At 40.1% G+C, this 15076-nt stretch overlaps 1 protein-coding gene across 1 annotated transcript in view; it reads left to right on the top strand.

The window, feature by feature from the left end:
- Nucleotides 1–993: 993 nt before the first annotated feature.
- LOC100388825 (serine/threonine-protein kinase Nek5) overlaps nt 994–15076 on the top strand; it is a 35945-nt gene continuing 21862 nt past the window's right edge. Inside the window, 3 exon segments of the mRNA XM_035297332.3 lie at nt 994–1105; nt 1108–1143; nt 9617–9713. Coding sequence (XP_035153223.2) covers nt 1019–1105; nt 1108–1143; nt 9617–9713 — 220 coding nt within the window. The 5' untranslated portion in view covers nt 994–1018.

Raw genomic sequence — 15076 nt, forward strand, 5'->3', positions numbered from 1 at the left:
AAAACAACCCCCCTGCTCACCCCATTACAAACAACAGCGACAACAAAACTGTATTATGGCCTAACTGTAGCATAAAGGGGAAATAGAAGGAAAGCAATAAGAAAGTACATATTTCAATCTTGGCACTACTTGAAGAAGTAGGGAAGTAGCCAGTAGTGGCGCCTGGACAGTCGCCGGAACCTGAGGGCAGCAAAGGCAGATTGTTAGGTCTCCAGGACCAGGAACAGCGTGGCCGGCGGAGGGCGTGATTTTCCCAAATGGTGAACAGTTCTTGGTAAACCTCCAAACCAAAGTGCAGTCAAGCCTTGATTTACATGTAGTTTCATTCCTAGAAAAAAAAAATCAGTGTTCATTAAAGCTGTGCAAAAATACTTAGCATTTCCATGTAAAATAGAGTTTGGTTCTAGCCGCAGATAATTACAAACAGATTTTTCCACGCACATGAATTACGGGAAGACTCTCCAAGGTGGTGGGGCTGCGGGGTAATCCTTTATTGTGCGGACTGTCTCTCGAATGGCAGAATCCTAGCATCTCAGGCCCCATCCACCTGGCAACCGCATGCCCCTGCATCTCTGGGGGAAACAGCCTTCCCACCCTCATAATATTTCCCAAATTGCCCCTAGGGGGCAGTACGTTCCCACTAAGAAACGCTGGACTGTAAAAGTTCCCAAGTTTAAGGACATACCGGGTGTATAGTATCTTTTATTCTCAGAACAAACTTGCAGAACAGGTGTTGTTATTCCATTTTAGAAATTAGGAAAGTGAGGTTTTGCTAGGTTAAGTGACTTACCTAAGGACACAGGGCATAAGTGTATCAAAGCTGAGCTATGACCCATGTCTGACCGAGAAACTCTAATTTCGGTTGTAACAGATTTGTCTGTCTTGGCAAGGCTGGAAGGAAAGTTTTAGCGAAGCGATTTCTTTAACACTTTAGTCATCAGTTTTCTGACTTTGTTAGTCTTATGAGACATGCGTGATATATTACTGTAATTCCAGGAACCTCAGCCCATCCGAGACCATGGATAAGTACGATGTGATTAAGGCCATCGGGGAAGGTGCCTTCGGGAAAGCATACTTAGCTAAAGGGAAATCAGATAGCAAGCGATTTCCCTTTGTGTCATAAAAGAGATCAGTTTTGAAAAGGTAAAGTTAAGAAGTTCAAATATCTGTCAATTTTCAGTGAGATATTGAGCTAGCTTTTAATCCAATATAAACAGGGAGTTTGTATCTTTTTATAATTACAAATTTTAAGCCATAATTGATTTTTGTTAATTCAGCCTCCTAAGTCCATTGTCCAAACAGCAACCAATGATCTTATTTTTTTTGGGAGACGGAGTTTCGCTCTTGTTACCCAGGCTGGAGTGCAATGGCGTGGTCTCGGCTCACTGCAACCTCCGCCTCCTGGGTTCAGGCAGTTCTCCTGCCTCAGCCTCCTGAGTAGCTGGGATTACAGGCATGCACCACCATGCCCAGCTAATTTTTTGTAGTTTTAGTAGAGACGGGGTTTCACCATGTTGACCAGGGTGGTCTCGATCTCTTGACCTCTGTAATCCCAATGATCTTATTTTTAAAAAGAGGCTGGACGCAGTGGCTCACCCTGTAATTCCAGCACTTTGGACGGTCAAGGTGGGAGGATTGTGTGAAGCCAAGAGTTTGAGATAGCTTGGGCAACATAGCAAGACCCCGACCCTACCCCCCAAACATTTTTTAAATTAAGATAGAAAATCAGATCACATCTCTGTGGCTCCTGTGACCCTCCGTAGGGTGATTTGCAAGGCCTTGTGAGATGCCACCCTCCTCTGTTGCCCTGACTTCTCTGGTGCACTTCCTCTCTCCTTATTCGGGTCCTCTACAAGGGATTTTCTGCAAACATCCTAGCTAGGGTGGTCCCCCAGCCACAGTCACACCTCATCACCTTATCACACTACCCTGGTTTTTTTCTTTCCTTTTCTTTCTTCTTCTTCTTCTTTTTTTTTTTTTTTTGAAGTGCAGTTTCACTCTCGTTACTCAGGCTGGAGTGCAATGGCGCGATCTCAGCTCACCACAACCTCTGCCTCCTGGGTTCAGGCAATTCTCCTGCCTCAGCCTCCTGAGTAGAGGGATTACAGGCGCTCACCACTATGCCCAGCTAATTTTTTTGTATCTTTAGTAGAGATGAGGTTTCACCATGTTGACCAGGATGGTCTTGATCTGTTGACCTCGTGATCCACCCGCCTTGGCCTCCCAAAGTGCTGGGATTACAGGCTTGAGCCACCACGCCTGGCTCTCTCCATTTTTTTTTTTTTAAGACAGAATCTCTGTCTGTCACCCAGGCTGGAGTACAGTAGCATGATCTCTGCTCACTGCAACCTCCAGCTCCGGGATTCGAGCAATTCTCCCACCTTAGCTTCCTGAGTCGCTGGGACTACAGGTGCATGCCACCCTGCCTGGCTAATTTCTTGTATTTTTAGTAGAGATGGGGTTTCACCATGTTGCTCAGGCTGGTCTTGAACTCCTGAGCTCATGTGATCTGCCCACCTTGGCCTCCCAAAGTGCTGGGATTAAAGGTGTGAGCCACTGCTGCTGGCCTGGTTTATTTTCTTACTAGCATGTATAATGCTCTGCAATTACTTTGCTGTCTTAATTATTCACTTGTTTATTGTCTTCCTCAGTATGCAGAACAGTTCCTGACACGTAATAGGTGCTAAACAAATTTACTGAGTGCACTGAATGAACAGAGGAAAATCACATGTAACCTTTTGTCTAATGATTTTGGAAAATAAATATAGCTAATTAAAAATTAATCATTTTTGCTAACCCCACCTTAGTGTTTATGTCACCATGTCTAGTGATATGTTCATTTCAAAATATATTATTATATAACGAATAAATTGTTTTTAGAATTAATTTTAAGGCAAGTCTTGTTGGTCAGATTCTAGAGAATTTATAAATGAGAGTCACATAAAAGGTTCCGTACAGTGTGTGCGCAAAATGGACTACCCAAGTTACACCCTGTGAATATACTTAATGCCATTGAATTGTGCACTTAAAAATGGTTAAAATGATATAAATTTATTTTACCACACAAAAAAATTGCAAGAAATCCTACCCAAACTTAAAGCTCATGGGTAGATGACTGGCTTCCAGGGATAATGATTTATTTCCCAACATAGGTCTAATTTTTTTTTTTCTTTTTTGAGATGGAGTGTCGCTCTGTGGCAGGCTTGAGTTCAGTGGCACAATCTCGGCGGCTCACTGCAACCTCTGCCTCCCTGGTCCAAGGGATTCTCCTGCCTCATCCTCCTGAGTAGCTGGAACTATAGGTGTGCGCCACCACGTCCAGATAATTTCTGTATTTTTAGTAGAGACGTGGTTTCATCATGTTCGCCAGATGGTCTTGATTTCTTGACCTTGTGATCTGCCTGCCTTGGCCTCCCAAAGTGCAGGATTACAGGCATGAACCACTGTGCCCTGTCCATCTTTTTGTGAATCCATGGCATATTCATAATAATGTCCTCTTATTCTAGTGGCTCGCCATAGCTTCCTTCCCTGACATTATTCTGCCCACTCTCTTTTGTTTATCTGACTGCTCTTCCTCAGGCTTATCTCTTTCTTCAACCTCTGTATGTCTCCAACCATATGTCCTTTCCTGACCTTCTCTTTCTGTACATTGTCACCTAAACTGCCCCACTTCAGTGTTTACAACTAAGCAGATCACTCTTAAGTCTCTGTACCTGACATCTTTCATTGCCCTAGTTCTGCATTTCTTCTGCCAGCTAGATAATTTTAGGTAATGTCTGTGTTAGTAATCTATTGCTGTGTAGCATACTACTCCAAACTTAGTGGCTTAAAGAATAAACATTTACCGTGGAGATCCTGTGCATCAAGAACTTAGGATGACAATCATTGAGACCACCTTGGAGGCTAAGTATCACAATTGCACCCCAAAACAAGTATTACTAGCGATTCTTCATTGTTGTAAGCAGACCCACTTCACCTCCTACTGCTGCGCTGTGATGTCAACAATGTGTTTATGGTAGCCAGGCTCAACACCTTGGCGTCATTTGTGAGCTTATTCCCTCTCCGCATTCAGTCATTTGCCGAATACTGTTGACTCTTTCTCTTCCTTGAAGTTGTTTCAGTCCTTTTGTGGATGCCTTGGGTCACTTGGATCCTTCAGTCACTTTCTTATAGCTCCAGCCCAATTTTGATAATGCCCCAGCCATGCCCCTAAACCTTCACTGGGACTGAGGCTTTAGAGGAAGAGTTGCCTAGGTTTGACTACATAAATTAGAAAACATTTGTATGTCAAAATAAACACTATAAATAAATTAAAAGAAAACTGAAAAGGTGCCCAGGTATTGACTTAATGGTGTTAGCCTTTTATTAAATCAATAAAAAGATAAAATCTGTATATAAAGTCATCATACAAAAATTTGAAGCTCATTAGAAAACTAAGAAATTAGGAGTTTATTCAAAGGAAATCCCCATTAACAGCTAGAAAACACATGTCCAACAGTAGGTAATTTGTTAAGTGATTTATAAAAAACTAAGTGGCTGTTAGAAGTCATGTTGTAGGTGAAGTGTTGACATGGGAAAATTTCAATGTTTGCAGTGTTTGAGAAAATAGTAAGTATAGGACAATAGAATCTTTTAAAAAATATATTCTCTATGTATCTGTATACCTACAAATACGTTCATATGTGTACAAAGAGAAGAGACACACCAGATTGTTATTATTGAGAAAGAAAGTGGCATTTGCCTTGTACATTTTTTTGAGACAGAGTTTCATTCTATGGTCCAGGCAGGAGTGCAGTGGCATCATCGTAGCTCACTGTAACCTTGAACAAGCCATCCTCCTGCCTCAGCCTCCTGAGTAGCTAGGACTCCAGGCATGCGCTACCACACCCAGCCGATTTTTAATTTTTTTTAGAGACAGGATCTTGCTATGTTGCCTAGGCTGGCCTCAAGTGATCCTCCTGCTTTGGCCTCCCAAAGTGCTGGGATTACAGTTAGGAGCCACTGTGCCTGGCCTGCCTTGTGCTTTTATATTGTTTCATTCTTCAGAGAAGTTTGAGAGCCTCTCTGATTTGCTCCAAAATTACGGCTCCCATCACATACTCTACTTTTTTTTATCCCCACACTCCAGCCTCTGCATTTGCTTACAGGGCTGCTTCTCCCAAGGTCCCTTCTTGCGGATCTCCCAGCATCAAGATCCCGCTTGTTCAAGGCTGAGCTTCACCATTATCTCGAGAATCCTCCCACTCTCAAGAATTTCTCTCCTTCTCTGTAAACCTGCGTAACTTTTTATTGGAACCTCTGTTAGAGTCCTGACTGCTTTCTTTCTGGACATGCTTTGGCTGTTTATTTTATGCCTTCTTCTCGTTATTTAGCTGGAACATGCTCTGTGAGGGCAGAGGCCATGTGCGATTCGTGCTGGTATTCCACACGGCACCTAATGCTAATGCTTGGTGCAGTAGGTATTCAGTAAATTCTTATTGGATAGATGATTCACTGGACAGATGCTTTCAGGCCCTCTTGCTCTATTTTGAAGCTGGTATATACTTAGGAATTGTAAACCCATTTTAATTCCATGTAAAGAGAAAATATTTGAGAGGTGACTCTCCATAAAAATATACATTACTTCATTTCATAGCATCTCTCCCATTCTTTAAGTATAATCAAAAATTGACTATATTTTTCTAATAGAGCACCAACTTTTTAAATAACTTTCCTCATGAACTACTCTTCTCACCATGCCATAAATAAGTAGAATCTTATGTTAGCCCTCATTATTCTTGTTTTTCCATATCTGTTATCAAATTTGCCAATAACATCTGTGTCACAATAGTAACATTTATTACTTCTTTCTTCCTATGTACTCTCATGAAGTTTTCCATTACTTCTTATCTAACTAAGTGTGCACTTCTTTTCTCTAATGCCTCCCTACTCCCTACACTAGACCCAAGAACTAAATTGGTTATCTTCTTACAGGTACCAAAAAGATAATATTTTCTCTCATCATCCTACCATTATCAAGCACGTTCTTCTTCTTCTCGGCTCAAATCAAAGTGTTTTATCTTTCCTTGATTATGAAAATAAAAATGTTCATTGTAGAAATTTTGAAAACAACCAAAGACCAGAGAGAAATAAAAATAGCATATAACCTCTTTCTTAATCACTATGAACATTTTCCTGAATTTCTCTGTAGACTATTTATAATGTATAAGTGTAGTTTATAAGTTATTAGAGTGATTGATGTAATGGTGAATATACTCTTTTTTTTTTTCTCAGATGGAGTGTGCTCTCACACAGGCTGGAGTGCACTGATGTGATCTCAGCCCACTGCAACCTCTGCCTCTCAGGTTCAAATGATTCTCCTGCCTCAGCCTCCAGAGTAGGACTACAGGTGTACACCACCATGACTGGCTAATTTTTGTATTTTACTAGAGACAGGGTTTCAGTTTGTTGGCCAGGCTGGTCTCAAACTCCTGACCTCATGATCCTCCCACCTTGGCCTCTCAAAGCAGTGGGATTATAGGTGTGAGCCACATCCTGCCCAGATATACTTTTTTGCAATAGTATTTTACATTAGCAATATATCATGAATATTTCCTCATGTCAATGTTTTTATATAATAAATGTTGTCTTATAATGATATTAAATGTTCACACTAATGATAAAGGGACCACCCTACAGGGTGTCCAATATATGTCCCACCATCCTGGGTGTTTCATATATTTTAACTCAATGTAATCCTCACAACCACCCTAAAAGATAGCTCTCATTACTCTCACTGTACAAGTGAAAGGGCCGAGGCTAAAGAGGTTAAGCAGTTAGCTCCAGGATGCACAGTCATCAGCAGATCCATCTAAGTCTTTCTCTGCTCTTTCCACACTAACGCATTGCCTCCCTTGATTTTTAATGACTGCATAGCATGGTAGCAGGTTAAAACTACCATAATTTAGCTGGGCATGCAAGTGCCTGTAGTCCCAACTATTCCAGAGGAAGAGTGGGGAGGATCCCTTGACCCCAGGAGTTCAAATCCAGCTTAGACAGCATAACAGAACTCTGTCTTAAAAAAAAAAAAAAAAAAAAAGCCAGCAAAACAACACCTGTAATTTATTTAACTGTTTTTCTATTTTCAGATAATTACATTGTTTGGTTGTTTTTCTTGGTTATGATTCAATAACATTTAATATGTAAAGTATGATTCATTTTTATTAAACAATACTATGTATATATACTTACCTATGTATGCATGAAATAAAAAGCTCTAACTGTTAACAATAGTTGTCCCTAGGGAATATAGTCTTAGGTTGTTGCAAAAGTAATTGCATTTTTGCCATTCAGAGTAAGGTTACCACCTATGGACTTTCATCTATGGGCTAGATGAGAAAGAAAGAAGGAAGTTTCACTTTTACCTTATTCACTTCTATTTGACTTAAAACAAGTATGCATTATTAGAGTAACTTAAAAACTAGCAATAAAACACTATAACAAAGGCTTTTGTATGAGAATGCTTCTGTACACTTTTTATTGTCTTCTTTGAATAAGTTTCTAGAAGAATTAGTAAGTCAAAAATAGAAACATTTCACTCATGCCTGTAATCCCAGCACTTGAGGTTGAGGCAGCTGGATCACTTGAGGCCAGGGGTTCGAAACCAGGCTGGGCAACATGGCGAGACCCTTCTCTACTAAAAATACAAAAAATTAGCCGGGTATGGTGGTGCTTGCCTGTCATCCCACCTACTCAGGAGGGTGAAGTGGGAGGATCACTTGAGCTCAACGGGTGGAGGTAGCAGTGAGCTAAGATCGTGCCTGAGCACTCCACCCTGGGTGGTAGAGCAAGACCTTGTCTTAAAAAAAGGAACATTTCTTCAGCAGGATACAGACCCCCCGAAAAAATGAACATTTTAAAGGTTCATATTATGTATTGTAAAATTGCTTTCCCGGAAAGATTTTGTCAATTTGTGTAGTTTTACCAGTAATAAGTGAGTGTCCATTTTGCTACTTTCTGGCCAATAGTGGCTATTGACATTCTTCTCATCTTTGCCAATTTCATACATGAAATATTATATTACCTTTTGTTTTAGTTTTTATTCCCTTTTTTTTTTTTTTTTTTGAGATGCTGGAGTGCAGTGGCATGATTTTGGCTTACTGCAGCCTCCACCTCCCAGGTTCAAGAGATTCTGATTCTCCTGCGTCAACCTCCCGAGTAGCTGGGACCACAGGTGTGTGCCACCATGCCTGGCTACTTTTTTGTATTTTTAGTATTTTTAGTAGAGATGGGGTTTTTGCCATGTTGGCCAGGCTGGTCTTGAACTCCTGGCCTCAAGTGATCTGTGTGCCTCATTTGGCTTCCCAAAGTGTTGGGATTACAGGCATGAGCTACCACACCTGGCCAAATTTTGTTTTCGTTTTTATTTCTTTGATGACTGCATGAGGTTGAATATTTTTTCTATTAGTCATTTTTATTTCTCTTGTTTTTTTCGAATTGACTGTTCTTGTACTTTGCCATTTTTCTATTGGGGTGTTTACCTTTTAAAAAATTATTTGCCATCAATTTATATATTATTATAAATATAAAATCTTTGTCATATGTGTTACAAATATTGTAGCCTAACCATTAGTTTGCCTTTTAATTTTGTTTATAATATTCTTTTGAATAAATAGTAGTTAGGAATTTTTTAAGTTGCTAAATCTATCCAGCTGTTTTGTTTTGAAACGCCTATGTACTGACTATACAATTTAAATTGGGGCAGGAAACACTGAAGCTTAGAGAGGTTAAGGAACTTACTGAAGGATGCTTCAGCTGGGATGCAGTGAAGCTAGAATTGAGAACATTAATTTTAAAAAAATTCTTAAGTCTAAATGAGAATGTGAAATTTGGCCAATGTTGAAGACCTCTAATGGGTGGAGGCCCATGGACACCAGAAAGGTGGGGCAGTCAGGGGCTGGAAGTCAGGGTAGAAATGACAAGTCAGCAAAGCATCAAGAGTGAGAAAGAAAAAGTAGAAATGAGGCGTGACCTCTGGCAGTGGCACTGCACCCCTTGAAAAGTATTGTCTATAGATGAGAAGTAGAACAAGAAAGAACAGCTAGATACATCTAAAGCGAAGCCACACAAGACAATTTCTATTTTAAACTGAAAAATGTAATCATCTTAATACAAAATTTTACTGGCCTGATTTCTGTATAAAAACAGGCATATGATATATAAATATCTGGCATATGACATGTTTTCTTATTGTAGATTTCATTTGTTTCTTCTCAGCAGTGATTACTCCTAGAATGTTGCATTTTTATAAAGAGTTTCTTTGCTCCTGAAAGATAGATATTAAAATACCTTTCCTCCATATGGCGAGATAATGAACACAGTACCACCAGTCCAACTTTTAATATAGCAAAACGTCACCGGAAGTATTTATTTTCTTGATGATGATTGTTGACAACCCATTGATTAGACATAGGGTACTCTGCTAATTCTAGAAATCTTTCCTGCCATTGAAAGATCATTTTCAAAGTGACATTAAAAAACCAGTGACATTCTAGAGAATTTTAGATGGAAATTAGCAGAGCATGTTCTTGAAACCAAGTTACCTCTATAGACTACTCTGTCTCTTAATGTAATTTAGATGCCCATACAAGAAAAAGAAGCTTCAAAGAAAGAAGTCATTCTTCTGGCCAAGATGAAACATCCCAACATTGTAGCCTTCTTCAATTCATTTCAAGGTTTGATTTTCCGATATTCTTTAAGTATTTTTATAAAGCATAGGCTTGTGGACATATGTAAAAAGATTTGTTCCTAAGGACTATGTATAAATTAATTTTTGTAAATGTGTCATTTCCCCATTTACTCAATTTGCAGTTTGAGACATCCTCATTATTTCCTCTCAAGTTTTTATAGACAGCTTTCTTATGTTTTCTTGTTTTTCCTCCTATCCTTAATTCTCACTCTCCCAAAAAGTTAATGACAGTTAATTAGATTCTTTGCTGTAGTAACAACCCCCAATAGAAACTGACTAACAATAATACACACCTGTTTCTCATTTACATCACATGCTAGCTGTGGTGGGCAAGGGTCTGGAGTCTGGGGTCTGGAGTCTGGGGTCCAGGCTGAAGGAGCAGCTCAGATAGGGAGTTAGCTATTCTCATAAGCAAGAGAAGAGAGGAAGACACAGAGCCCACCACACTATCGCTCTCAAAGCCCTGCTGGTGTGTGTATGTGTGTGCACACGGGCGTGCATGTGTGTGTGTGTTGAGGGGTGCTCTGCTTACATGAAATTCTGCATATCCTTAGGCAACAGGGCTGTGTAATCCTCTTGCAGAGAGCCAGCAAACAGCCACACACCATAGCTTCTTGGTACACTTCCTCATAGAGGGGGAGAACTTCAGGGAAGGAATTCTCTTCCTCTGTACACCTGAATACAGTTCACCTCCACCATCACTCTAGTCCAAGGTAAAAAATAAATAATATATGAAGGGGCATTGGTCAGACAGCATTCCTTCACTGAACTGATACTTACTGAGTGCTTACTATATGCCAGACATTGTTCTAGGTGTCAGGAATACAGCAGTGAACAAAGCAGATGAAAATCCCTGTTTTCATGAAGTTTATATTCTACTGGGAAGAGATAGACAATAAAAAAATATACAGTATGTCAGGTATGTCTTAAGACGTGACAGGGCTGTATGTACTGACAGTTTTATGAGGGGTCATTCCCAACCCAGCCCCCAGCATGGGGCTGTTTTAAGAGTGGTTAGTAGTTCTTGGAGCAGCAGTGTTGACCTCAGTATCTTCAAGCATCATCAGTGGGGTAAAAGCTAGTAAATAAATAAATACAGCCACTGTGTCTCAAGCTTATACACTGTGCAGGGCACTGTGTTCCTTACTGATTAAAACCACTGCATTCAAAGTAGTTCTGTGTGTATGACCCTTCTTTGGCTTCTGGGTACTGAAAAGAGCTCTTGGGAGGGACTCTTCTGAGGTCTTCCTGGGAGCAGAGCAGTACACATGGTCTGGAATTGGGTTACATGGAATAACTTTCAAGGAGAGCCACTGAATAAAGTGCCTGCATTCCTATCCATTGATTGCTGATAATGCTATAAGATGATCTTTCTCTTCTTTATTTTTATTTATTTATTTCTGAGACAGAGTTTTGGTCTTTGCAGTGGTATGATCTTGGCTCACTGCAACCTCCGCCTCCTGGGTTCAAGCAATTCTCCTATCTCGGCCTCCCAATTAGCTGGGATTATAGGTGCCTACCACTGTGCCTGGCTAATTTTTGTGTTTTTAGTAAAGATGGGGTTTCACCATGTTGGTCAGGCTGGTCTTGAACTCCTGACCTCAGGTGATCCACCACCTCGGGCCTCCTAAAGTGCTGGGATCACAGGTGTGAGTCACTGTGCCTGGCCTTCTTTATTTTTTTTAAGGTTATTACTGTGACTCTCTGGCTAACTCCTATTCATCTTCAAGCCTTTTCTGAACCCACAATTCAAATTGCAGCTCCCTTTGCTTCTCTTCCACAGCAGTTGTACTTATGTATGTCTATTTATATAATTTTGAATTTGTTTCATAGTTGTCTCTCTTTACATAGTAAACTTAATGAATTTGGGGACTCCATCTGTTTTACTCACCACTTGATCCTTGGCATCTGACACACACTTGCTGCTCAATACGTATCTACCCAATGAGCGAATGGACTGGACCACTTTTAAAGACTGGAGTATTTCCTTATACTATGTGAGATCATTTTTTGAGGACAGTTTGCTATTGGAAGCTTTTGCAAAACTAAGATCATTTTTACAGTATAAATAACCTCTGCTATGTTTGTTGATACTACAAGTTTACATTTTCTTATGACTCTTTTTGTTTAAGTAGAGCACCTCTGTGTTTAGGAAATCTAGAGCTATTGTGATACCTTTGAGTTTGCTTGGCAGATTGCTGGGACTTGAACCACTGAGCTTATCTGAAAGCCTCAGAGGGCCTTGTAGCCTCTGTCTTTTAGAAGGTATAGGTAAAGGCTTGTTTACCCGCAAATGGCTTATCTCTCTCTGATCATAACAACCATGGCACTAATGTTTGTCTATAGAAAATAGGATATTTTTATTGGTTTGAAGATACATAAGAAAAATAATGAGAATGTAGTGGTATTTTCCTAAAACTAAATTAATTTATTTTGAATTTCATCAGTAAACATTCATTAAGTGTCTGTTATATGCCAGGCATGTTCTAGGTCTTGGAAATATATCAGCAAACAAAATAGGCAAAAATCCCCACACTGTTGTATTTGTTTTCTATTACTACATAGCAAATGAACACAAATGTAGTGGCTTAAAAACAACACCTATTTATTATCTCTTGATTTCTGTAGGTCGGAAGCCTGAGGTTGGCTTAGCTGGAGTCTCTGCACAGAGTCTCACCTAGGTGAGATCAAGGTGTCAGCTGGGACTATTACCTGTGGCTCATGGTCCTCTTCCAAGCTCATCTAGATTGTTACAGATTTCATTTACTTGCAGTTGGGGTAATTGGATCATGGCTCACTGCAGCCTTGAACTCCCTCTCAAGTGATCCTCCAGCTGTGGCCTCCCAAAGTGCTGGGAGCACTGAGCCTGGCCAGAAAGAGCTTTTTCACATTTATTTAATCACACAGTTTTATTTTATATTACTCTTGCACACACATAAGAAAGAAAATATCAGCAAACAAAGTTGGTTAAGGTATTCCAAAAATTATGCAGGCAGTGAAGATATCTAGCCTGCTGGGTCTACAGCAATTGATTGGAAGATGCCAATGTTTGTAAGAAACAATCTTGATTTTTTGTTTTTTTGTTTGTTTGTTTTTGAAATAGGGTCTCACTCTATTGCCTAGGCTGGAGTGCAGTGGTGTGATTACAGCTCACTGCAGCCTTGAACTTCTGGGCTTAAGTGATCTCCCACCTCAGTTTCCTGAGTACTGTCACTACAGGCATGCACCACCACACCCAGCTAATTTTAGTAGTTTTTTTCTTTATAGAGCCAGGGTTTCACCATGTTCCCCAGACTCGTCTCAAACACCTGAGTTCAAGCAATCCACCTGCCTTAGCCTTGGCCTCCCAAAGTGCTGGGATTATAGGCAAGAGCCACTGTGCCAGGCCTTTGATTTTTTTAAATATGCATTTTAGAATGAATTATAATAACTGTTTAATAAATGTTGGAACTTGACAAATAAAAAGGTTAGCCAGGCGTAGTGGCTTACACCTGTAATCCCAGCACTTTGGGAGGTCAAGGTGGGTGGATCATGAAGTCAGGAGTTTGAGAATAGCCTGGCCAATATGGTGAAACCCCATATCTACTAAAAATAGAAAAATTAGCCAGGCATGGTGGAGCATGCCTGTAGTCCCAGCTACTTGGGAGGTTGAGGTAGGAGAATCACTTAAACCTGGGAGGTGGAGATCACAGTGAGCAGAGATGACACCACTGACTCCAGCCTGGACAGCAGAGCAAGACTGTCTCAAAAAAAAAAAAAAATGGTATTTGGTACCCTCAGTTGTTTTGAGAGGTCAGTGATACATGAGCTTTACAGGTCCGGAAACTACTGTCCTATAGTGGACCTTGCACTTTCTTTCTCTTTCTGGGGTATCTTTTTTTTTTTTTTAATTATCAAATATTATACTTTAGGAGTAAACACATCCCACCTCATAAATTTAAAGTGATCTCTCTCACTTCTGCTCTGAGCCCCTCTAAACTCTTACTGGCCTTATCATACATTCACATGGCATTTATAGTACACTGTATTATTATGTTAATATGTATTCTTTGTTTCCCTCAATGAGATTGGAAGTTCCTTGAGAAGAATTATTTGTTATACCTTTTATTCCCTCCTTCGGTGCTTACTTTTTAAGCAGATGGAAAATTTGAGAGGATAAATAATTTTTCCAGATACTTCCAATAAATATAAAATTACCAGTGGCTAATGGGTAAAATACTTATTTTACACCAGATAATGCTAATAGACATAAGTGGTTTTTTTCTTTTTCTTTTTTTTTGAGAGGCCCACACTGGAGTGCAATCTTGCACCTCCACCACCCAGGTTCAAGTAGTTCTCCTGCCTTAGCCTCCTAAATAGCTGGGATTACAGGTGCACGCCACCTTGCCTGGTTAATTTTTGTATTTTTAGTAGAGATGGGGGTTTCACTGTGTTGGCCAGGCTGGTGTCAAATTCCTGACTTCAACTGATCCACCCGCTTGGCCTCCCAAAGTGCTGGGATTATGGGCTGAGCCAGTAGTTTCTTTAAGATGGCTCAGTCATGACAAACCTTGAGTGTCAGTCAGTTTCTTTCACCAAAAGCCAATGTAAGATTGAGTGAGCTGGAAGTTGATGAAAAGGAAATGAGATGAAATCCTTTCTCTTCTGTCTCATTATTCTGATTCTTTCATGGTTTTGAAATTGCCATCCCTTCATTGCTGTGGCAGACTTTTAATGACTGAGCTTCAGTGATAAGAAACATCAGTTCTCCTAAAATGAACACATTCCTGAAAATAACTGATCTCTAGATATTAGGGCGTATCAGGAAGCATCTTCTTAGAACCCTTCCTGGATCTCCAGTCTGACTTGCATGCACTTTCTCCTCACCCTCCAGCCTGCAGACTTCACAGCAATCCTCACCCAGTGCTGAGGGAGCCCCAGCTAGACTTCGCCTCCTTAACAGTAGGATGGATGGCTTCTTTGCTTTTTATTCCTACACAGCATTCCTTGTTTTTGCATGTCCTCAATAGAAGTTTGTTAATAAATGAATGGATCTGTGTCTTAAGGAAGAGATGTGGAAAAATTGAAATATGTGAAAGAAGCTGCATGTTTTGCAAATTAGAAGCAGCCAGGTGTAGACGCTACCAGGTTCTTGATATCCAGGGGAAAGTTGGTTTAGGTTTTAAAGAGTAGGATAGCAAAAGATAGATATTTGGCAAGAGATTCTGGCATTTAGTGGATACTACAGAGGAAAATGTTAAAAAGATTAACAATTGCTTATAAGCCTGACTTTGTGGCATACGTTTTGTGTGTGTGTGTGTGTGTGTGTGTGTGTGTGTGTGTGTGTGTAATCCACTCAGCAGACATTTC

The sequence above is a fragment of the Callithrix jacchus genome, chromosome 1 (genome assembly GCF_049354715.1).
Source record: "Callithrix jacchus isolate 240 chromosome 1, calJac240_pri, whole genome shotgun sequence".
Taxonomy (NCBI): domain Eukaryota; kingdom Metazoa; phylum Chordata; class Mammalia; order Primates; family Cebidae; genus Callithrix; species Callithrix jacchus.